General features: G+C 43.1%; 1 protein-coding gene across 14 annotated transcripts in view; it reads right to left on the reverse strand.

The window, feature by feature from the left end:
- Nucleotides 1-26004, reverse strand: part of svila (supervillin a) — a 433091-nt gene that overhangs the window by 83995 nt on the left and 323092 nt on the right. For 10 of the 14 annotated variants that reach the window (XM_072508365.1, XM_072508366.1, XM_072508367.1 and 7 more), the window contains 7 exons: nt 25610-25657; nt 19349-19417; nt 8377-8524; nt 3786-3881; nt 3435-3521; nt 2574-2757; nt 808-980 (listed from right to left, as the gene is read on the reverse strand). In XM_072508365.1, coding sequence (XP_072364466.1) covers nt 808-980; nt 2574-2757; nt 3435-3521; nt 3786-3881; nt 8377-8524; nt 19349-19417; nt 25610-25657 — 805 coding nt within the window. The remainder of the gene's footprint in view (nt 1-807; nt 981-2573; nt 2758-3434; nt 3522-3785; nt 3882-8376; nt 8525-19348; nt 19418-25609; nt 25658-26004) is intronic. The other 4 variants (XM_072508363.1, XM_072508373.1, XM_072508372.1 and 1 more) reach the window with 2 other exon arrangements.

The raw sequence follows: 26004 nt of genomic DNA on the forward strand, positions 1-26004 counted from the left end.
AGATGGAAGATGGTATGCATGTACCATACATATCATGTATGGTACATGGTATCGTATGTACCATATGATATATATGGTATCAAATATATAATGCTGGTATAAATAAGATGGGCTGAATGGCCAGTCTCTATGCTGTAAACAGACATGCATAACTTTTACAGAAAGCCAGACAAGGAACAGGAAGATGTAAGCTACAAGTTACACAAACAGGTACATTTTTGTTTCTCACATCTGGGGTGATCTTTCTTGCAGCCTTAAGCCAAGAATCTCAATTATTTTCTCTGTGGTTAATCAATCGAGAGCAGCATCAGCTCTGAGAAACGGAATAGTTTTCCAATTTAGGCACCAGTATTAGAACTGAACACATAGGACACACAAATGCTCTTTCTACATTTTCTCAATGTTTACCCACTCTACCCTTGGCTTACAGTGGGGGTTAACTTTCCCACACTAATTATCCTTATGCGCACTCGATCGGATTGTAAATTTCTGAACAGCTTTGTGGACCTGCCCCACTTCACGTGGGGTTGAAAGCCAAGTAAAAAATAATTAGCTTCCAAATAGTGGTTATTTGCATTTTCAGTCATGTTCTCTTTTTGTCAATAGTGAATAGAATTAGTGACGTTTGATGTCCACGATGAATAGTAAATACCTGCATAATTGACACAGAAAAACGGCACAGAAATACCCCATTCCCTCTGCATTTCATAATAACGTGTACAGCAATCAACACAAAATTGGAAAAAAAACTGCACAGAAGCTGTTAAAGACTCAAGAACAATACAAGCGGCTCCACATTAATCTTACTTTTTTCAACCCTCATTCTCTTTGACTCCATGAATGCAATGTTCAACCTTTGTTCTGTATACTCATGTCGGATATCACCTCTTGCAGCCAGCATTTTAAGTGGATTACGTGAAGACTGTACTTTGCGCGTGGGTTTTATAGACCTTTTGTGCTCTGCTACTGCAGAAGTCAGCCTAGAAAGAAAAATAAGTTAGCTTACATAAAAACATAGCGAAAATAGAAGCAGGACAAGGTCATTCGACCCTTCGAGCCTGTTCTGCCATTCATTATGCTCATGACTGATCATCAAGTTCAATATCCTGATCCAGCCTTTCACCCACATCCCTTGATCCCTTTAGCCCCCAAGAGCTACATCTAATTCCTTATTGAAATTACACAATGTTTTGGCCTCAACTACTTTTTGTGTTCGTGAATTCCACAGATTCACCACTCTGAGTGAAGACATTTCTCCTCACCTCAGTCCTAAAAGGTTTACCCCTTATCCTCAAACTATGACTGGAATTCCCCCACCATCAGTAACATTCTTCCTGAATTTACCCTGTCTAATCTGGTTAGAATTTTGTAAGTTTCTATGAGATCCCCTCTCACTCTTTAAAATTCCAATGACTATATAAGCTTAACCAATTTAGTCTCTCCTCATAAGACAGTCCTGCCATCCCAGGAATCAGCCTGTTAAATCTCCGCTCTATTCCCTCCATCGCAAGAGCATCCTTTCTCAGGTAAGGACACCAAAACGGCACACAATACTCCAGGTGTGGTCTCCAGTTACCCTCAAATCTGTAGGAACTAGAGTCCAAAGAATTTTGGAAAATGTCCACCAATGGATCTACTATTTCTAGGGCTACCTCCTTAAGTACGCTGGGATGAAGATTATCTGCCTTCAATCCCATTAATTTTCCCAAAACCATTTCTCTACGAATGCTAATTTCCTCAAGCTCCTCACTAAAACTTGTGTTTCTCAGAACTTGTAGTATATTATTCATGTCTTCCTTTGTGAAGGAATTTAGTTCCTCAGCCATTTCTTTGTCTCCCGTTATGAATTTCCCCGTTTCTGACTGTAAGGGGCTGACATTAGTTTTTACATCTCTCTCTCCATCCACCTTCAAATTACTGGGCAATAAATGCTGGTTTGCATGCCCATACCCAGAGAATGAACATCCCTTCCACAGTTTGGGACCATGGTCCACAAATGCTTTTTATTACAGACCCAGGTGATGAAAATCTGTTCCTTTGTTGCAAATAGTCAAACAGTTCTTTCACATCACTGAGGCCTATTTGTGAAAAGTGTTCATCAATAGGTGGAATTTAATGGCCCCACCAACCTGGGTGAATTCGGAGGCTGAAGGAGAGAGCAGTGATTGGGAGCGAGAGTGCAGAGAGGAGATCTTCAAATGCAGGGTGGGAAGGCTTGTGGTCCTACCGGAGGCCATCATCCCACTGTCACTGGTATCCAACCAGCAGCGGGCAGGGCATCCGCCACCCAGGGTGATCACCCAGTAACTCTGTTGGGTTTGCCAGTGATCTACTGGCGCTGGGAGTACCTTATTCATGTGTACTTGAAATGAAAATTGCTTATTGTCACAAGTAGGCTTCAAATGAAGTTACTGTGAAAAGCCCCTAGTCGCCACATTCCGGCGCCTTTGTGCCCAATCGAGGGACCCAGCATTGTTAAAAGCTCTTGAAAAAAATTGAGAATTAAAAAGTCAATCAAGAAATAAAATTGCATGTAAAATTCAGAAATCCTATTATTTGAATTCATGTCATACTTTTGGACATCAGGATCAAAAATGGCATCAAGGTCCTCCTCGTCAATCTCCACAGCTCCTGGCTGAATGACAAATGTATTTGCATCTCTGTAGAATCTTGCAAAGGTTTCTTCATCATCGGGTCTCATCACTTCCTTTACAGACTGTCCGGTTACAGTTATTACAGCATCTTGTTGCCCTGGTACTGCAGAACAAATGTTTAACATAGTCTACAGCAAAGTGACAAACATAAAACATGGAAATATTGAGAGCTGCCTATAAAGGGTAGACTGCAAATAAAGGAGCATGGTCAGAAATCCATTGAATTGAAGGTGATCATCATCAGGGCGGCTATCACAACATCAGAACCAATAGGAAATTGAAAACTCCCACTAGAGGCTCATCCCATACTTTCACAGAAACAAAGGAGCTTGCTCATTACACATTTTCCGTGGACAATCAATAACACCGTCACTATCCACTTGCTGTGAAACAGAACATGCTGTCTGTTAAGCCAATTAAAGTATTTTCAACGTAAAAATTATAACTATTTAGATATACTTTACAGTGGAGCCGTTTTGAAATTTATAGGGCAAATATGCTTGAATATGTACATTAATTTACTCAACATGCTTTCTATTTCTGATATAAGTGACTAAAATTATACTTACAGTCACATGTTTAGAAAATAAAAAAGGAACAATGACACATTAGACATATTCCCACAGCTGCATCTGTCAGGCTTAGGTTTCCTATGCAAGGCTCGGAGATAATTTTCTGGATCAACAGTTACAGAGTTGTTTATAATCAGATACATGATGAAAACTATTTGTGAACAATGAGCTGTGAATGGATTATAAAAAAAGACAAGCAATTACTTACCTCGATTCTGCAGTTTACCCAAGAATGACTCCAGTTTATCAAGCTTCCTGTCAGTTTCCAAAGGCAAATCAGGTCTGACCTCAATTTCTAGGTCAGAGAAAGTAGGATATAAAAGGGGTCCTCAAAACTTAGGATTTGAGCTCATTATTCTCAGAAACTAAAGGGACAAGGCCTTCTGCTTTTCTTTTGGTTAGAGGAGGGGACAAGGCCATGAGAATTATCATTTTCATTACAGCATACCTCATACATGATGTAATTAAGCAAATTACAAAAATAAATAAATCAATGCATCATCATTGAGCATTATTTCAATCAAAGGTTTCTCCTTTAAAAATTTGCATGATGTCTTACCTTCCTGTGGCTTGGAAATGACTGGTGTGCTGCTGTTCTTTATCTTGTGCGAAAGAGGTGATGATATTGGAGTCATGAATGTGGGAGATGCCAAACCTGTAGACCAAGGAAAGAGGACACAGATTTCTTAAGATACAACATATGAATGCTCAGTTAAACCCATACTAGTTTACACATTTGACCAGATATGCCACAGGACGTTTTCCTGATTATCTATTCATGGGGTAAATTTTTTATGAATACAACTGATCACGTTTGAGGAATCTGGAAAACGAAATCTAGTATATTATTTTTGAAATCAGCGTCAATGACATGTTAAATGTCTGAAAAAAAACCAAACTTTTTTTTAGCTGAAACACAACAAAAACTGCTGGACATTCTCATATGGTCTGGCAGCATCAGTGGAGAGAGAAACAAAGCTGAAGGGATGGATTTTCCCGTGGGTGTCAGGATGCTGATATTAGCCCAAGTGGGGGTCCTGCATCCACCCATGACATCAACGCAGGTTCTGGTGCAACTTCACAAGTGTGGGAGGGATGGGGTGACCTCTGTATTGGCTACATCAGTGTTTCATCCTTAATGGGTTCTTGATGCTGGAGGCCTACTCAAAGGTGCTGCTGCAATCTCAGACCGGGAGTGCCATAGGGAGGACGACACTGCCACAGCTGGCATATTGAAAAATTAAAATTGAAAATCGCTTATTGTCACAAGTAGGCTTCAAATGAAGTTCCTGTGAAAGTCCCTAGTCGCCACATTCCGGCACCTGTTCGGGGAGGCTTGTACGGGAATTGAACCTGCGCTGCTAGCGTTGTCCTGCATTACAAGCCAGCTATTTAGCCCTCTGCGCTAAACTAGCATATAAGTGCAAAGGTGCCTCAACATAGTTTCCTGTATTGAAGTCAACATAAAAAGATGCTCACAATCAGGGGAAACACCTCTACAGGTATAGTGATGGACGCAGTTGTGGAATTTCATCAGAGCATGAAGCCTCCGATTCCAATGGCCACATGGTTTATGGCTGATTTAGACAACTACGACAAATTAAACAGTGAAGCCAAGAGGAGACATAGGATAAAATCATAAAACGATGAACTTGAGGCTAACAGGAAATTTCCTCTTTCCACAGAGTGAACAACACATATGACAATCTAGACTTCAGGTGTTGGCAATGTGGTGAGCAATCACACAAATAGTGGCTCCCGCTAGGGTTCCTTATTTTTGGTCCTTTTCGCTCTGCTTAAGGGTGATGTTTGGTGGGGGAAATTTGAGTAGTCTGATGGGATAAGGTCCCCACATAAAAATAATACCCAACAAATGTAATACAAGGCAGCAGTCGGGCAAAGAATCGTCATCGGACTTGGAAGCCCCTTGAGCCTCGATGGTGGAGAAAATGGCAGAGGCTCCTGCTGTGACTTTGGGCTCTCTGTGGACGGCCAAGATGTTGGCAAGCTTCTTTGTGGATGAATTCAAAAAGCAGAGGCAGGTGCTCTCTGAGGACCTTTAGAAAGCGATGGAAGGAGCTCTAGCCCCCATCCATGGGGTCTTGGAAAAGATGGATCGGAAGGTAAAAGGAGCAAGGCGTGGTGATAGAAAAGGTGGCACTCTTGGACCAGAGTGACTGGATCGTTTCCCTGGAGGCGGAGATGGCTTTGCTGGCCGAAGGGCATAAAAGTGTTCAAGGCCAAGGTGGATGATCCGGAAAACTCATCTTACAAGGCGCAAAAGAGTAAATCTGGAAGGGGGCGAGGCAGAAGCTGGTGGACTCTATTCACGAGGTGGACCACCAGTACAAGATTGCCCTGACACCGGAGTTGTTGGCAAGTAGGAAGAAATTGCAGATGGATTTTGAGCTTCTCTTGACGGGCAATACGGTGGACCAGCTTCCGCGCTCGAGGCGGACCTTCTACAAATATGGGGAGGCCAGTCATCTTTTGGCACACCAGCTGAGGCAGCAGGCTGCCTCCTGGGAGATGGTACGGACAAAGGACTCGAGTGGCGGGTTGGTTTCCGTCCCAGGGAAAATGAATGCGATGCCGAGGCCTTTTATTGAGAGCTATACAAGTCAGAGTCCCCAGAGGAGAGACTGTCAATGATGTAGTTTTTGGAGTGCTGCCTTCTGGTGGTGATTTTGGAGGAGCAGACTGGTTTTGTTAAGGGCCGGCAGTTATCGGTCAACAAACGGAGATTGTTAAATGACGTTCTGTCCCCCTCCCCAATGCCCGAGCCAGAGGTGATTATTTCAATGGATGCTGAAAAAATGTTTGATAGGGTGTGGTGGATGCACCTACTTGAAATTCTTGGAAGGTTTGGTTTTGGGCCAAAATTTATAACATGGATTTGGCTCTTGTACAGAACCCCCATCGCAAGTGTGCGTATGAATGTCCCGAGTTCAGGTTACTTCCAATTGAACAGGGATACTAGGCAGGGTTGTCAGTCATATCCTCTGCTGTTTGCCTTGGCAATCAAGCCGCTGGCCATTGCAATGAGGTCCTCCACTACGTGGCGGGGGTTAGAGCGCAAAGAGAGTGAGAGCATAGGGGGTCTTTAGGGCGTTTTTGTATGCGGATGATCTGCTTCTGTTCATCATGGACCCACACTGCAGTGCAGAGGAGATAATGAAGCTTCTCAGGAGTTTTGGCTCCTTCTCGGGGTACAAGCTGAATCTGGACTAAAATGAATCCGGCAAATCCCCCAGGGACGGGGGCTGATCTGGAGAAGTTGCTGTTTTGCCTGGCCAGGACTAGTTTTTGTTATCTGGGAATCCGGGTGGCTCACGATTGAGCCTCACTCCACGTACTGAAACTTTGCTAGCTGGTGAATGGGGTTAAGGCCGACTTGAAAAGGTGGGATGTCCTCCCCCTGACCTTGGCAGGCAGGGTGCAGACTGTGAAAATGATTGTCCTCCTGAGGTTTTTGTTTCAGTGTTTCCCAGTGTTTTTCCCCAAATCTTTCTTTTGTAGGGTCAATAAAGTGGTATCCTCCTTTATTTGGGCGGCCAAGACCCCATGGATTCGTACCCAGTTTCTACAGAGGGGCAGTTGGGAGGTTTGGCGCTACCTAATTTGCTAATTTAATATTGGGCTGCAAATATTGAAAAGGTGCGGGGTGGCTGAGGGATCCAGATTCTATAGGAGGGCGGATAAAGTCAGGCTTGTGTAGAGGTTCAAGTCTGAGGGTCCTGGTCACTGCCCCACTCCCCCGTACATCTCACTGCGAGCCTGGTAGTGGTAGCCGTTTTGAGGATTTGGAGGCAGCATTTTAGGGTGAGCTCCATGTCAATGTTGGCCTCTATTTAGCTACTTGCAGGTTCGTAACATTTTGCATAAGGAGATTCCTTTGTTTCTCCTGGTGCTGCCACCGTTTCTCTTGGACAGGGTCCTGTCGCTGGCTGAGTTGGGTGAGGGGAGAATTTCAGATATCCATGGCTGGATCCTGCCAACTTCGTTGGAGGAAGAAGAGAGAAAGTGGATGCGTTTTTTCATTGGGGGGGCGCGGAAGAGGAGGGTGGCGATGTGTGGTGATGTGGGTCAACTCCACTTCCTCTTGTCCTCAGTTCAGCTTGATCCTGTTCGAGGTGGTGCACAGGGCATACTTGATCAGGGTGCAGATGAGTGTTTTTTCTCGGGGGCGGAGGATTGGTGTGATAGTTGTGCTAGGGGACCGGTGACTCATACGCACATGTTCTGGTCTTGCCCTAAACTTGTAAACTTCTGGGACTCCTTTTTCTGCATCATGTCAGGAATCCTGGGTATTCAGCTGGAGCCGTGCCTGTTGGTGGCTATTTTTGGTGTATCGGACTCGCCAGTACTGCAGACAGGAGTGAAGGCAGAAGTCCTCGCCTTTGCCTCATAAATAGCCCGGAGGTGAGTTCTACTCAGGTGGAGGTCCCTGGTACAATCCAGTGCCTTGGCCTGGTTCTGTGATCAGATGGAATTATTGTATCTTGAGACAGTCGAGTACACCATGAAGGGGTCGGTGGGAGGGTTTTACTCGAGGTGGCAGCCTTTCATCTCATTTTTCAAGGAATTAGTCACCAATTCCTGGGGGGGGGGGGTTAGTTTTTGTTAAGTTTTGATTGTTAATGGGGACGTTGGGGTTGGGGGGTAGTTGTGGGTGCGTGTATTTTGCAGTGGTGTCTGTTATAAGTTATTGCTTTTATTTGGCCTTGTCATAATGAAAATCTTTTCTGAATAAAGATATTAAAAACATCTTTTTGCAGAACAGTGGAAATAAAAAATGCAGAATTGTTTAATAAACAGTTGGATGTAGTTATAGCGGTCTTTAGGATTCTTTTAGACCGATGTGTTGGATTCCCATCATTAATTGTCCTTTTAATTTTTAAAAACGCTGTGGCAAACTGATGCAACTTGCAATTTTGCTATGCAAATTAGCTGCTGAATTTCTGACATTACAACAGTGGCTACAGTTCAGAAGTGGCAAACTATAACTCCGAAAGACTCTTTCCTCTATAGGTTGGGATCACACGTAACATTGAGCAGTGTCCGAGATCAACACACTGTATTCAAGGTACATTGAGGTAATGAGAGATGCTATATAAATGCTAGTTCTTTCCTTATTCAAAGGCACTGACCTTTCTTCACCATCCTTCCAGCTACAGTAAATTGATTGGAATCATTGCATGCTCCTCTGCCTCGAGCCTTCCAAGCCTCTTCCCGTGCATTTATGAGTTGCTTTCTTTCTTCTATTGTCATTTGTGCTTCTACATCATCTGTCAGCCTCTGGTTTAATCACAAAAAGTGTATTTAGGGTCAAAAAGGTTGCATTTCCCTTGTGCTTCTACTTAAGATGGTTGATGGATTATCAAATCTAAGGGGACAGTGGTGCAATTTGTATAGGTGGTTTTGGACTTTACTCCAAACTATATGTTGTATACCAATATATCTGAACCCCACTCTAAACATCTGCAAATAAATAGATGAAGTTACAAGTGAATGTTGTACAACACTATTGATCTGTAATCTATTACTATCTTTATAATGAGGTTTCTCTAGCTGCCATGGTATTATTCCAAATAACTTTGGTACCCATGCCTGCTTAGCTAGTTTAGAAAACATCTTGTGTAAACCTTTTATCCTAGTTGTAGTGCAGGTATTCACATACTTATCACATGTCTCCAAAAGTGTAAAAAATAACCATTAGTTTGTTAAAAAAAGTTAATTTGTGTATTAGTTGATATTGCAAGGTTCACTCATAGACAACTGCAACAAGGGCAAGTATCTTGCAATATGACACAAGTTCGACTGTGTGTCAATCTTTCAGTATTTTGAACGCTAAGTGTTACTTTGTCTGATGCAAGACATTCCCAAAACTTGTTAAACTGGTGCTCCAGATTGGTGCAGATCGACCAGTTCATGTAATTCATAACATTTGCACCACTCACCAAGGTGCAATTAGCAACCATAGTTCAACTGGGAGAGGGAAAAATTCTGCAGTAACTTTCACTTAGAGCCAACTTTCAATGTACAAACTGAAATAGACGGCTCACTTGCACCGAAGTCGGGATTCAGGTGTTCTATCAAAGTGTATTTAAAAGTAGTTTCTACTACATAGCATGAGTGCCACATAGCTTGCTTTTATAACAATTTTCTGTCCTTTGATAAGACTTACAAATACTGTGACACAACGAGGAATGCTTATTAATAAACTGAATGCCCTCTTTATTACACCAGCGACTTGATAACAATCCAGCAAATGTTTTAGTCATCATGCATAACTAATCTCTTTGGGGACTGCAGTAGGTTTCTGCACCAAAAAAAAAAATCTAATTTAACATTGTTTAATTTATTCAGAAAAGACTGAAAGTTACATTATTTGCACCTCACATCTTAACATTTACTTTTTATCTTCTAAACTTCTGGGATTACACATAACATTGAGCAGTGTTTGAGATCAGTATAAATATATAAAGAGGGCAATTTCCATAAAGATGTGCCAATACACTGTATTTAAATTCACCTGGATTGTCCAGGGATGAGAGAATGGTCATCAGGTCCACAATAGCTAGCCAAAGAATTTAATCATTGAATTGAACAGACACAAGAAAAAGCATTAATTATTTGAATTACCAAATGCTTTCAGCAAAACCAACTGTAAACATTTTTTGAGAAAGATTTTCATCCGTCTTTCCTGGAATGCAATAACATTTGATTTATGCCTCTTTCTGTAGAACACATGCCAGGTGACAGTAAATACACAGGCTCGCCAGGGTTAACAAACCCCAAACTGTAAGGTAGTTCCAATACTTGGCTTTAAAGCCTCACTGGATTAATGACTGCAGCACAATGCATGGAAAACCTGAACTGACACTCAAACCAATAGCCTCTTTCCAATCACTAAGGCATTTACTTAAATAACCACTTATGTAATACAGAAGGAACAGAAAGATGCTCAACCGAGCGCTTTTGTAACAACCGGTTTTCCAAGAAATATTTTAATTGTACAACTCTTCTTTGAAATTACAATGCATTGTCATTTTATCACGGGATTTATCAAGTCACATTTTCACTCTCGGATTTTGGTAATTAATACTGCTGAAAGATGCAAGGATAGCAGAACAGAATGAAGCTAATTCATCTTGGAAAGCACTGGCGTCAGTCTCATTCTTAATGCAGTTCTGACTCTAATGACAAATATAAAACATCTGAGGAAAGATTATTAATCTGAAATATTCATTTGACTATTCTGTTTCCCCACAGGTGCTGCCTGACCTGCTGAATGTTTCCATTACTTGTTTATACTTAATAGGAAACCTCTACTGAGTTTATAATCTTGATTCACAACTAAACTATTGTCCCGAGTCTGCACACAGCCCCAGAGTTCACTTTTGTGCACATGCCTCAGGACCATGCATATTTATTCCGTACATTCGTAGCTGCAGCCATAAAACACACAAAAAAAAATGTCTGGTTTCAAAACAGATTTGAACAGGATTATGATACTCTGAAAATGTAAGTTTGCAAACACCACAGTCACCTCCATATATGGAAAATTAACAAGTGCACAGCATTAAATTATTGAATATAGTACACTACGGTCTGCACTATAAAAACCATGAAATATGCTTTCAATTGAATTCAATTCCATATATGGCAGGAACCACGGTTTGCTGGTTTAAAAATTATGGGACTGATTTGCAACTGCTGCTCACCCATGTTTTGGATGATCAGCAGAGCAAAAGGCAGGGAGGGGGGGGGGGGGGGTGCACCTTGGTCACCAAAGGGAGGCAGTTTCAATTTGAAGGCCAGATTTGTATGGGTACCCAGTTCTCATGCCCTAAGCAGGGCGCCAGCTGCCATTATCATGTAAAATTGAGTGGGAGGCATGTCCAATTGAATCAAGCACTGAGCAAAAGCAACCAGTGGTACTTAAAGGGATAGCAGGAAGCAACTCCAAAATTGAGAGAGAATATTTGTTGGGGGGAAATACCTGTGGCACCTGGGGGAATGGGAGTGATCCTTTCGTCCCTACAAAGCTACAATTGGGTTGTTCGGCTCATTCTTAACCACAAGCCTAGAATTGGATTCTCACATTTAATGCTTCCAACAAACCTGTTGGGATGGCTCGATGCACAAGCTGGATGATTTCTGGCCTTTGATGTGTAGTAAGCATCAGCCCCTTAGGGTGACTGCAATTTGCTGGCAAAATCAAAATGAGGTCCTGAATATTGTATAGGCAGGCTGATTTTAAGCCAGGTTAGATGTATCCCTGCACCACCACATTAGTAAAGTCACGTTGTGCACACTATCCTCCCAACTACACTGTCAATGAACCAAAACAAACTACATCCACCTGCACCCAAAACTCGTCACTTTAAACAAAGAAACATTTTTTTTCACATGCAAACCCCATCCATATCATTGCAATTACTTCTAGTGACTCTCCTACAACTTTTTGCCTTTTGTTCTGCCCTCTACACAACCAAGCCTTCATTAGGGTTGGTGGTGGTGGAATGACATTGTCACTGGACTAGTAAGGCAAAGACAAGGGGTCATGCTTCTGGGGACCTGGGTTCAAATCCCTCCACGGCAAATGATGAAATTTGAATCGAGAAGGAGAAGTCTGAGTTTTTAAAACTTATTCATGGCATGTGGGCTTCACTGGCTAGGCTAACATTTATTGCCGTCTCTAATTGCCCTTGACAAGGTGGCGAGGGGCTGTTTTCTTGAACAGCTGCAGTTCCTGAGGTGTAGGTACACCCACAGTGCTGTTAGGGAAGGAGTTCCAGGATTTTGTCCCAGCAACAGTGAAGGAACGGCGATATATTTACAAGTCAGGAAGACATGCAACTTGTAGGGAATCATCCAGGTGGTGGTGGTGTTCCCATGTATCTGCTGCCTTTGTCCTTCCAGATGAAAATGGTCGTGAGTTAGGAAGGTGCTGCCTAAGGAAACTCGGTGAGCTGTTGTAGTGTCCCTTGTAGATGGTACACACTGCTGCGACTGTCCATCAGTGGTGGAGGGATTGAATGTTTATGAAGAGGTACCAATCTAGGGAGCTGCTTTGTTCTGGATGATGTTAAGTTTCTTGAGTGTCATTGGAGCTGCACTCATCCAGGCAAGTGAAGAGCATTCCATCACACTGTTGATTTGCACCTTGTAGATGGTGGATAGGCTTTGGGGAGTCAGGAGGTGCATGAATCGCCACAGGATTCCTTGCCTTTGACCTGCTCTTGTAGCCACAATATTTATATGGCTCGTCCAATTTAGTTTCTGGTCAATGGTAACGCCCAGGACATTGATAGTTTGGGAGTCAGCGATGGTAATGCCATTGAATGATGACCATGAAACCATTGTCAATTGTTGCAAAAGTACATTTGGTTCACTAATACCCTTGAGGGAAGTTTTGTGAGGGCTACGAAGAATCCAGCACGAGTTTGTAGAGTCAAACAGAAAATAACTTTATTTACAACAATATATACACAGTAGCGGTAGTTTACTCTGATTCCATCTCTAGCCGGTACCACACTGGTCAGCTTCTATTTACACAGCTGCAACTACTAGAGATTGCCTCCCCCTTCCTCTCATTGGGGGAGCTCATATTCCCCAAGAAATATGGGATAACTAATTGTACCCAGCCAATAGGATCCGGGCAGGTTATAACAGGAAGGAACTTTGGCACATATATAACTCCTGTCCCACAGCAATGTGGTTGACTCTGAACTGCCCTCTGAAATGGTCTAGGAAGCCACTCAGTTCAGGGGCAATTAGGGATGGGCAACCAATGCTGGTTCAGCCAGCGATGTCCACATCCCATGAACAAATAAAAAACACATTCCTCCCCCCCCCCCCCCCCCCCCTCCCATTCACATCAAGATGCTGTTTGACTAAATGCTGCCTTTGCCCTGCTTGATGTTTGGAAGGTGCTGTTGAAAGAGCCTTGGTGTATGGGTCGGGGAGGGCAAGGTGTCGGAAATACACCAGGAGTTGAAAGAAGAGGGGGAAGCGCTGGTAGAAGAGTTGAAGGGTAAATGGGAGGAGGAGCTGGGGGAGGAGATCGAGGAAGGTCTGTGGGCTGATACCCTAGGTAGGGTTAATTCCTCCTCATGTGCCAGGCTCAGCCTGATACAATTTAAGGTGGTCCACAGAGCGCACTTGACGGGGGCGAGGTTGAGTAGGTTCTTTGGGGTAGAGGACAGATGTGGAAGGTGCTCAGGCAGCCCGGCGAACCATGTCCATATGTTTTGGTCATGCCCGGCACTGGAGGGGTCCTGGAGAGGAGTGGCGGGAGCAATATCTCAGGTGGTGAAAGTCCGGGTCAAGCCAAGCTGGGGGCTAGCAATATTTGGAGTAGTGGACGAACCGGGAGTGCAGGAGGCGAAAGAGGCCGGCATTCTGGCCTTTGCCTCCCTAGTAGCCCAGTGAAGGATCTTGCTAATGTGGAAGGAGGTGAAGCCCCCCAGCCTGGAGGCCTGGATAAATGATATGGCTGGGTTCATAAAGTTGGAGAGGATTAAGTTCGCCTGGAGAAGGGTCTGCGCAGGGGTTCTACAGGCGGTGGCAACCGTTCCTAGACTATCTCACGGAGCGTTAGAGGAAGGTCGGTCAGCAGCAGCAGCAACCTTGGGGGGTGTGGAGGGGACGTCCTGGTAGGGGGAGGGAGGGGAAGGGGGGGACTGCCTGGGAGGGTGAATGAGCAAGAGATAACATGAAGGGTTGGGGAAACTGGCACGTACGGGTGAGGGCCAGTGTACAAAGCTGTGTAAATATATCATTTTGCCATGTATATATCTTGCTCTGCGCGATTTCTCGTGTTTTTTTTGTTACGAGGGGGGGGGGGGGGGTTATTGTTTGTAAGGGAAAAAAATTGTGTTAAAAAACTTTAATAAATATATTTTTTTTAAAAAAGAAAGCCTTGGTGTAAACACCGGTTGAAGAAATAAAACAAAAGTGGGAGAAAGCGTTGGATATGGAATTGGAATGGGGAATCTGGAGTGAAATTCTGCACAGGATCAATGCTTCATCTTCATGTGCTGGAATAGCCTTAATACAATTCAAGACAGTGCATAGGGCCCATATGACACAAAAATAGTGTACACAGGAGGTGGAGGGAAGTGGGGCTGGTCAAGGTGAGGGATTTGTATTTGGAGGAAGGGTTCGCCAGTCTGGAGGAGCTAAGGTAGAGGGTAGAGCAGCCGAGGGGGAGTGTGAGAGGTGTGGGCGGGGGCCAGCGAATCACACGCTCATGTTTTGGGGTTCTAAAAAATTGGGACGACTCTGGGCAGGAGTGTTCGTGGTCTTAGCCAGGATAGTGGAGGAGGGAGTGGACCCGGACCCTTTGGTGGCAATATTTGGGGTTTCAGAGAGGCCGGAGCTCATGGAGAGGAGGAAGTCCAATGTCGTGGACTTCGCCTCTCTGATTGCACAGCGGCGAATTTTGCTGTAGTGGCGGTCGGCATCACCACCGGGGGAAGCGGCTTGGTTGGGTGACCTGTATAACGTCCTGCGATTAGAACAAAGAACAAAGATAAGTACAGCACAGGAACAGGCCCTTCGGCCCTCCAAGCCCGTGCCGTCCATGCTGCCCGACTAAACTACAATCTTCTACACTTCCTGGGTCCGTATCCCTCTATTCCCATCCTATTCATGTATTTGTCAAGATGCCCCTTAAATGTCACTATTGTCCCTGCTTCCACCACCTCCTCCGGTAGCGAGTTCCAGGCACCCACTACCCTCTGCGTAAAAAACTTGCCTCGTACATCTACTCTAAACCTTGCCCCTCTCACCTTAAACCTATGCCCCCTAGTAATTGACCCCTCTACCCTGGGGAAAAGCCTCTGACTATCCACTCTGTCTATGCCCCTCATAATTTTGTATACCTCTATCAGGTCTCCCCTCAACCTCCTTCGTTCCAGTGAGAACAAACTGAGTTTATTCAACCGAGAGAAGATAAGGTATGAGTTAATGGGCTCAGGGGCTGATAAAAGGTAGGGGATGTGACCGTGTTTGACGAGCTGTTCGTCTTGGCGGGGGGGGACGGGACTGTGCAGACTGTATAGTTGATTGTTGGGAAGCATGTTTCCCGGGGGGTTTATTTGCTGTAACCTTTTTGATGCATGGTAGTAATAAAATAAATTTTTAAAACAAATTACACAAGGAAGAATGAGCAGTTTCTACACAGAAGTAGAAGATGAATATGAGAGGTGTAAAGGAGGACCAGCTAATCATGTGCACCTATTCTGGTCATGTCCATGTTTAGTGGGGTTTTGGATCTCGGTGTTTAAAACATCAAAAATTGTGGAGGGGGAAATATTACCTGGTCCTCTTGAAGCATTTTTTGGAATGTCAGAAATACCAGGACTAATAGAAGGGAAAGGAGCTGATGAGGTGGCCTTTGCCACATTGATTGCCCGAAGGCGAATTTTCTTAGAATGGAAATCTGAAGATCCGCCAAAAGTGTAGATGTGGTTGGGGATCTTGTGGAATTTCAGTTTGCCCTTCGTAGCACAAATGGGGAATTCTGGACGAGATAGAAGCTATTCTTGTCTTTATTTACAGATCTATTTGTGGCCAGTGGTAGCGAGGGCGGAAGAGGAGATGGGATTGGGGGGGGGGGGGGGAGGAATGTTTTAATAGAAATAATCTCAAATTAGGAGGATTGTATTTTGTTTATTTTATTATTGATTATATGTTATGTATGTTCCTTATTTGAATAAAAGTATATATTTTTTAAATTAAAAGATTTAACAGAAAGAGCCTTGGTGAGGTGCTGCAGTATACGCTGTTACGGTGCTGCTATTGGAGGAGAGGTGCTGGTGAGAAAAGAAAGGGTTTGGTGTTCATTGTTGCTGGGTTAAAAATCTGGAGCACACTTCCGAACATAATTGTGTGCATACATACACCTCAAAGAGGCTGACCACCATCTTCTCAAAGATAATTAGCAACAAATGCTGACCTTGTCAGCAACGTTCATATCCCATGAACGAGTAAAATATAAAATCCACTTGGCCTCGTGGACACCAATGCGTTGACCGGGTATTATCCCTACTTCCTTCAAAACTACTGTTAAGACACTCAACGCTCTTCCCTGGCACCACTCAGGCCCATTACTTCATTGGCTTTTCCTCCTTTGTCCACACAAGTCACCCCCGTATATTCCATAGATTCATCCTTGGTATCCCTCTCTTCACCATTTACTTGTGATACCATTTGGAAGCCTGCAGATTACATCCAGTTATGCTTTCTCCATGGAATTACAAAAGAGTTGCTACATCGGCCAAATGCTGTTTCAAGAAAGACTTGGGTGAACCCATTAAATGCTACAACATACTGTAGAGAAAAACAAAATCAACTGCACCCTCTGACATGGCCCAACTCCAGCTGCCGCCTTGGAGCTAGTCAGGAGTTGTAGAGCCTTGGCACATTGCTCGATCCTACATTCAGATTCACATTTGCTGTGCTATACAGGCCATTTCTTCAAAATTTTCAACGTTTTTTCCCCCCAAGTGGTGTCCTCTCCTCAATCCTTTGAAGGTTAAGCTCAGACAGTACAGTCCAGATGCTCAGCTTCAAATTCTCTTGTTTGGTATCAAACAACTTTTACTCCCAATGTAAAACCCAAATGTTTTCTTGCATGAGGACTGTAGCCACCTGGGTTGGCCAACTCCCGATGTAAAATGGAGAACAGCAAAGGCTGCAGGGAAATTCAGCCAACACAGGCAGAAACCAGCAGGTGCAGGTTTACTGCGTATTAAACTCTGCAAAAGCCCAGACAGCATCGAGACAAGCAGGCATCTGCATAATAATGTGCAGGCCTTTTACATACTGATGAGCGATCCCTGGGAACAATCGCAACATTTGGGACAAACAAAGCTGAGCCAGACTCCCCGGCGCCAGCAGGAGCCAACACAAAAGAGGTTAACGGACACCTCAAGACCACCCATCGATCAGGGAACCGCTCCAGTATTGGAGAAATCGAACCAAGCAATTGGAACGAAGTCCAATCACTTGGAACCAGGTATAGGGTCCGCCCCGAAAGGCGGGAAGCCACTGGGGACTATAAAGTTTAGCCCCCAAGTTCAAATCATTCTTCTTGACCGGGTCACTCAGCAACACGAACCAACCGGTTCAACTGCCGCCGAGATCCAGTAAGTCTTAAGTCAACGCTCGCTACGAGACAGGCGCTCCTAGCTACCAACCCGTACCAACTTCGAATCCCGCAGACTCAGAACCCGAATGAAAGGCCATTTGATCCCCTGACCTGGTGGGCCAGTCCGAAGCGAAGTATAGGCCTGTTAGTTGTAGAAGTAGCTTAGACGTAGAATTTGTGCATGAGTAGCGATTACTGTGTATAATAAATGTGCTTTGATTTGAATCTTACTAATTGGTGTATTGAGTTATTGATCATTACTTGAACTTGAACCTCGTGGTGGTATCATAAAGATACCTGGTGACTCGAGAGCAAAGGTTATAAAACAGAGCCAATTGAACCAACCAAAAGTTAGCAACAGGACCACAATAGAAATGCTAGTTGTTGAGGAAGTGGTCCCAATATCCACATCTACAGAACCAACAGGGTTTAACTTCTTAGATGCTTCAGCTATGATTTTACTTTGTAACATGATAAACTTCTGTTCCTAGTCTATTGTATGACATAAATGGAAAAATTAGCAAAGTACTCGACATTGATCCCATATAGCAAACAATTAGGAAGACAAATGACAAGTTAGGCTTTTTAAAAAAAAAAAGATTGGACTATAACAGTAAAGTCTTGCTAGAATTATATAGGTTTATGAGATTAGTACTTTGTGCAGATTTGTTCTCCTTACCTAGGAAGAATATGCTTGCTTTTGATTGGTTGCAACAAAGCTCACTAGATTGATTCTTGTGATAAGAATGCCGACTATGTGGAGAAATTGAGCAGAATGGTGCTATATTCTCAGGAGATTGGAAGAATGAGATGTGATCTCATTGAAAAGTACTAAATTGTTAGAAGGTTTGATAGCCTAGGGTAGATGCTGAGAGGTTTTTCCCCCTGGTTGGCAAGTCTAGATTTGATTGATCCGAGTTGAATTAATGTCACGTGCACCGAGGTACAGTGAAAAGTAATGTTCTGCGTACAGTCCAGACAGATCGTTCCATACATGAAGAGCTAGGGGTCACGTGTCCAGGATAAGAGGACATTTCGGAGAAATGTGGAGCAATTCCTTCACTTTGTTAATATTTGGAATTCTCCAGGCGGGATTCTCCGTCCTGTCGCACCAGTTTTCTGCCACGGCGAGCCCTTGCCGGCAGCGGGATTCTCCCCTCCACCAGCCGGCCAATGGGGTTTCCCGTTGTGGGCAGCCCCACGTCATTAGGAATTCCCCTGGCGTGGGTGTGCTGCCGGTGCAACAGAGAATCCCGTCAGCAGAGAATCCAGCCCCCCGTCTTTGTGGGCTGTGGATTCTCACTTGCTGTGTATATTTAAGACTTAGATTGCTTTAAAATTGGGTAGAAAGGGAATCATAGGATAATGGGGTTGGGTGGGACGGTGGATTTGATGGACAAGTTCGAACAAGATCTTACTGAATGGTAAAGCGGGTTTGATGGGATACATGGCCTATTCTCGATTCTATTTCATCTACTCCAAGAAACTTACTTCAAGTAGTAATTATCAACAAGAGACACTATTGAATAACTATCGCCCCTCTTCTGTTTTCAGTTGGATCCATCTATTAGATGTGGTATCATGTTTAGCAGGGCAGCAGTACATTTAAGTTTAAACAAAATTTGAACTTTAATGAGACACCTACATCTGGTTCTCATAGATGAATATTCACCTGCTGTGAGGGAAAACATCGCAGCCTTCAGAATTTGCATTAGTGCAAATTACACTTTGCAATGTTCATTACAGTGACTACAGGAATTTCTGAGAGGTCCTTAATATAAACAACTCTTGCAGAAGAATAAAGTGTTTACAGTTTGGTGCAGAGATCTTACTGCAATTGTCTGTGTGTTTAGTATTCGTTAATAGCACAGTTCCGTGCATGCAGTGTTTTTCTTTTTTAAAAGATTAGGAAACTCATCAAAATGATATTTCTATGACACAAGTGTGTGTTCCTTCACCTTCCACCTCCAAGGATGGCGCTCATCAAACAGCTGAGGACTTGCTTCCCTGGGGCTACCACAAGTGACCTTCAAAAAAGGAAAGGAAAAGAGCAGTGGAAAACAGAGCAGAAAAAATGGGTTGCAGAAAGGAGAGAAAGCAAGATCAAACAACTCGGCCCTGCACACAATCCGGAAGGCTCAACAAAGCTCATCAAAAGTTTTCAATGCTAAATAAACTTTTCTCATTTCAAAATATAGGAAAATTAAAAGTTACTTTTTTCCAAAATTTATTTTTCGTCGTTTAAAAAGGCTTTGCTTTTTAAAACAAAACGAAGCTGAATTTCTACAGTTCAGATTGCGTGTGCGATAGATTTCTAAGTTGTAAACTTATGAAGAGTTTAATATCTTGTTTTCCTTGCAAAAGCACCATTAAAGACAAGTGATCGATTGTACAGCTTTCAGTAATTGCCAGAGGCGGACTTCAGGGTGTTGAAGTTAACAGCTAGTCATCTCATCTCAATATACAATAGTAGAGGCAAATGATCTGACCATTCAAGCTGAATTAATTCAGGTCATGCATTAAAAAGCAATCAGAACAATCTTCCTTCGACAACAACATTGAATGTTTAACTTTGTTCTGCAAATAACCTTGTTGGCTAAATTTTACTTGAACCTTTTACATGCAAGTTTTATGAACTTCTTTACAATTTCAAATCATTAGGCGCAGCTTTTTTTGAGCATATAAAATGTCAATATCGTAATTCCTTCTGTGGGCGATTACTGATAATATTTACCGAAAATAATTCTAAATGCATAATCCAACTTGACTATCAGTTCAAATGCCAAAGAGTATTTTGATAGCGGATTATATGAAGCCTGCAAGAGGTTGATCAAAGATGGAGCAACGCCAAAGTATTCGATAGCCGGAGTGCATTTTAACTCATGCAAAGGGTGAAAACCCATTGCTCACCTGGTTACTATGCACATTGTACTGACATGTATGGGCAGCAGAAAGGGCAGGAGAATAGGTAGAGGAATAAACAGGTTCCTACAGACATGAGCGAACGCAGAGCAGGAGAAATAAGAGAAAAGGCTTAGTGGAGAAAAAATCCTGGATGCACCAATAGTTAAATTGAATATTATGGCACACCGTTTTGCCTTAGCACAAAATTGTACCTAGCCACATTAAACAGTTCTTTCCAAAACACATCCAGCATCATTGTTGAGCTCTTCAGTCATGCAAGGTAACAGCTACTTAGCGATTTGTTAATATTAGCTAAATATTTAAACAAGCAACTACATTGATCATCACAAGAAACTCGGCCAGACAGGACAGGCAATTTCCATACTGCTAACCACTTTATCATATTGGAGGATAAGAAAACATTGTTACTGATTTTCTTCATATTGAAGGTCCTATTCATTCAAACGGTGACTTCTAAAATAAAATATTCTCCTCCTTTTGAACAAAACAAAGCACATTGCAAATGAACATAATATTTATCGATGCGGTTAAGACAAGCAAACAATCTTTGGTGGGTATTCATACAACCGGCAAATGCAGAGCGGGGCTGGAGTAGGAAGGCGGGAGCTTTACGGGTGCGGATGGATGCGGGTTCCTTCAAAGGCTTGGGGCTGCGGACGCTGGCAACGGCATCGCACTGGGTTCGATTCCTGGCTTGGCTCACTGTCAGTATGGAGTCTGTACGTTCTCCCCATGCCTGCGTGGGTTTCCTCCGGGTGCTCCGGTTTCCACCCATAAGTCAAGAAAGAACAAAGAAAAGTACAGCACAGGAACAGGCCCTTCGGCCCTCCAAGCATGTGCCGACCATGCTGCCCGTCTAAACTAAAATCTTCTACACTTCCGGGGTCTGTATCCCTCTATCCCCATCCTATTCATGTATTTGTCAAGATGCTCCTTAAATGTCATTATCGTCCCTGCTTCCACCATCTCATCCAGCAGCGGGTTAAGGCACCCACTACACTCTGTGTAAAAAAAACTTGCCTTGTACATCTCCTCTAAACCTTGCCCCTCGTACCTTAAACCTATGCCCCCTAGTAATTGACCCCTCTACCCTGGGAAAAAGTCTCTGACTATCCACCCTGTCTATGCCCCTCATAATTTTGTTGTCCCAAAAGAAGTGCTTGTTAGGTGAATTGGATATTCTGAACTCTCCCCCAGTGTATCCGAACAGGTGCCAGAGTGTGGCGACTAGGGGATTTTCACTAACTTCATTGCAGTGTTAATGTAAGCCTACTTGTGACAATAATAAAGATTATTATTATTCCTTTGCCCCAGGGTGTCCATGGAAGGGATTAAGGCCAAGTGGGAGGAGGAGTTGGGGATGGCATTAGAGGGATTATGGTGCGAGGTGCTGTGAAGTGTCAACGCTTAACCCCGTGCTCGAGGCTGAGGTTGATTCAATTAAAAGTGGTGTACGAAGGTGAGGTTGAGCCAACTATTTGATGGGGTGGAGGATAGCTGCGAGTGGTGTGGGAGGCACCCAGTTAATCATGTTCAAATGGTCTGGGTCCTACTGGAGAGATTATGAGCGTTGTTTTTCAGCATCATGTCTGAAGTTCTGCATGTGGATTTGGAGCCGGGTCCCCTGGAGGCCACATTCGGGGTGTTGGACCTGCCGGAGTTGCAGATGGGTGCAGATGTCTTAGCCTTTGCCTCATTGATCGCTCGCAGGGAGGTCAGCTTCTCCCACCCCTCCTCCGCCTCAGTGTGGCTGGGGGATGCAATGGAGTTCCTGTATTTGGAGGCAGTGAAATTTGATCTGAGAGGGGCAGGTGAGGGATTCCACCAGAGATGAGGTTTTTTTATCTTACATTTTGGGGATCTGGTTGCCATTGTTGGGTTTATTTGTTGTAAAAATGTTGAAAAGTTCCATAAAAATATTTTTCAAAAAAAAAAAAAAAGAGCGCAACTGGAACGCTCATTAGCTGGAAATCTTAATGTGGCACTGGCACCTTTAATATTTGCTTTATTAAAAAAATCTTTTTTTGACAATTAAGGGGCAATTTAGCGAGGCCAGTCCACTTATCCTGCACATCTTTTGGGTTGTGGGGGCGAGACCTACGCAGATGCACGGAGAATGTGCAAAATCCGACAGTGACCAGGGGCCGGGATTGAACCCGGGTCCTCAGCGCCGTGAGGTAGCAGTGGTAACCAGTGTGGCACTGTGTCGCCACACATTTGCTTTCAGAATGGGAAATAAGAACAATGAGCTGGATAATACCGGGAGACGGCACTCTCCAGGCTGGAAAAGGAGTCGCCGTGAAGCCGGCATCCGCCACAGTAATAAAGCACTGCAGAGTGGACTAATGAGGGCCGAGTGGGGCTTTCGCACCTCATTGGGTCACCTGAGAATGAGGCCACCTATTTTTGGATACAAAATAAATCAGAATATTTTCCTGATGGGAAACTTGGAACTATGGAGGAGCAAAACAACTAAAATATAGTGTATGGGTACAATAAGTAATCAAAAAGACTAATGAGAAGGAGTTGGTCTGCCAAAGTGTGGAAGCAATGCTTCAGTTGTACATAACCTTGGTCTGACCTGTTCAGTTTTGGCACCAATCCTCAGCACTGACATACTCATCTTACAGGGGTATAAATCACTTGGATTATACTATGGTTTAAGGAATTAAATTACGAAGGCACATTGGATAAACTCGCTCAGTATCATCTTAAGTTTAAGGGTGGTATTGGGCTGTTTAAAGTAACAATGAAGGGATTCAATAGAGAAACTATTTCTTCTGATGGAGAACTCAGAACAAGAAAATACAAGCTTAAAATGAGAGCCAGGCTAATCAGAACTCAAATCAGCAAACATTTTTCACTAAAAGTTAGCTGCAATCTGGAATTCCCTCCTCACAAAATATGGTTGCTGGCTCAATTGAAACAGCAAGGACGGGTGGGTCATTCTCAGCAGGCCTTTCCCTTCCCAATGCTGAACCCCTCGCTCAGGCAGTGAGTGCTTTTGAACAAGGGACCCCATTAGCAGCAGAGAGTGAACCTATGAAGGGTTTTCTTTTCAGGCTTCCCGTGTGGTGAATGCCCTGCCTGTCGCTGGTTTAATATCAGTGATGGCATAAAGTGGTCCTCAAGTGTGGGTTACATGAAAGGTGAACCTCTATTAAAAAGGGCCACACAATTCACTTACTTTCTTGGGAGAACTTCCTGCTAGCAAATAATACAATAGCAGAAACTGTCAAACCCATGGAGGTACCCATGTAATTGTTCACCTAACATTTGATTCTCCTGAACCAAGTCAAGCCAACACACAGTATAAAGTTACAGATACCAACAGATTGGTCTTTTAAGTTTAGTAAAATATTTTATGAGACTGGGGAAACAAACTGCCTTGATCAATCTCTCATTAAGCAAATATTTACAACATTAAGATATTGTAGAAACAGTGCCCTTTCCAGCAATTGCTGGAAATGTATACAATTGTACCAACAGAACGAGCCATTATGGGGATGTCAGCGGTGTGAAATACTGCAAAACAATTTGCTCAACAGAAGTCACTGATAATACAACATTTAGGAATGGGCGACGCTCACATCCTGTGGGAAAAAAACACAGCTCTAAGAGGAATAGAAAAAAAATGTGCATCCCCTAATCAAAGCTTAATTCAGGGAAAACTTATGACTTAAATAAAAGTGGAATCCTCCTCAGCTCTCCTCGCATGCTCTTTACCAGTGGTCACCATACAAAATTGAGTGTGATCATCTGACGCTTCAAAGGACATAATTATCATAGCTACTGCATTCTGGCTCAAATCAAAATTTGCAATGAATATCCCAACATCAGCACTTTCAGTCGCAAATGGATTCAATATTTTATGAAATTTAAGCTAACGGCTTCTTTAAACATTTAGAGCTCCAAATCCCCAACGCTGCTCATGCCAGAAGTTCGCCTAAATAATCCATCAGATATTTATAAATACACTTAAACTGACGTAGAAAGATCAGACAGTCTTCCACCATAACTGTATTGTTATAATTCACAGCCACGTAGCAAGAAATTCAAAGCCTTATTTATAATCATTAAGCCAAGGATGCTGTCACATTAAAGGGGACAGGTAGGATTAAAAAGACCCATCTAGTCACAGACATATGGGGCTACTACATGTCACTCTCTGCCCAGTGGCAATGCAACATGTAGCCAAGAGCTCTACCTCGGAAGGGTGCTTGAATTTCAATGATAGAAGGCTGCTAGCAGGAGCGTTATCTCTCTAGTAACAGTATTATAGGCGATATAAATATGACTACTGTTAAGGATGGCAATTTGAAACTCTAGTATGTTGTATTATACTTAAGAAAAAATCCAACATGCACCCTAATTTAACATCAATACACAATAAGTGCAAGCACTTTCACATGCTGTCTGAGTAAACTGGGCCTATAGTCTCTGGAGTCCAGAAGAATGAGAGGTGATCTCATTGAAGCATGCAAGATTCTGAAGAGGCTTGGAAGGATAGACAGAGGTTGTTTCCACAGGTTTAGGAATCTAGAACACGGGCACTGTTTCAGGAAAAATCATTTAGTACTGAGATGAGGAGAAATTTCTTCACTCAAAGGGCGGTGAATCTCTGGAATTTTATACGTCAGAGTTGCGGGTGCTTCAACGTTGACTATATTTAAGGCTGGGATTGACACATTTTGGGTGTCTCAGCGAATCAAGAGATTTGAGGAGCAGGCAGTAGAGTGGAGTTGAATCCCAAGATCAGCCATGACTTATATTGAATAGTGGAGTCGACTCAACGAGCTATGTCTACTCCTGCTCTTTTCTCGTGTTCTTGTGCTAAATGTGTGACAGTGTAGCAGAGTAGCACACTGCAGGGAAACTGGTCATTGTTTTATAAATTGGTAGGCGAGTTTGTTTTATTGCATAATGTCAGCCAAGGGTCCTTTCACTATCCATAATATTATACATATGCAGATACACATGTTATATATACACATGTATACACACTTGCACACCAATGACTGGATGAGCTTCTCATTTAGCAGTAATTCCTCTAGTGCAAGGAAATGGTGTTAATTTAAACATATGTTGGTTCCTCTCTCACGCATTACCTGTAAAGTCTGTAGCACTGTTCAATTCTTCTAATAAAGATTTGAAGCTATAACTAAACCCATAATCGCTAACAGAAAAGCAGCCAGTTACAAATAGTATAAATGAAATATAGCATTCTGCTGCTAACAGCCATAGAACACAAACAAATCAGAAGGCAAGCCCCTAACAGATATTGTTGGTCTTACCCAGAGCTGATTAGAAACACAGATATCATCAGTAACCTCTCCTTTGTCCTACAGATTGAGACAAAAAGGAAAGATGGTAAAAAATGGTTCAGCAAGCTGTTCATCCTAAAAGTGTTATATGAAATCAAGCTCTCAGAACTACATGCGCACAAATCTTTTACAATAGATGATCGAGTTAAGGTGCAGACCAAACAGATGACCGTACCCGTCCGCCTGTGAGATGCATCATTAAAAGCCATTGGAAAACCTTCGTCACAAGGCAAACTTTAAACAAAATATATCCCACCACAAACTTAGAGAAATGTTTAGTGAAGCAGAACTTATAAAGTGGTAACTTTGAGTTCTTATCGAGACCCATTTTTAGAAATTTGAATTTCAGGTTATGCATCAAACCT

This window comes from Scyliorhinus torazame, chromosome 6 (assembly GCF_047496885.1).
Source record: "Scyliorhinus torazame isolate Kashiwa2021f chromosome 6, sScyTor2.1, whole genome shotgun sequence".
In the NCBI taxonomy this organism is placed as follows: Eukaryota; Metazoa; Chordata; class Chondrichthyes; order Carcharhiniformes; family Scyliorhinidae; genus Scyliorhinus; species Scyliorhinus torazame.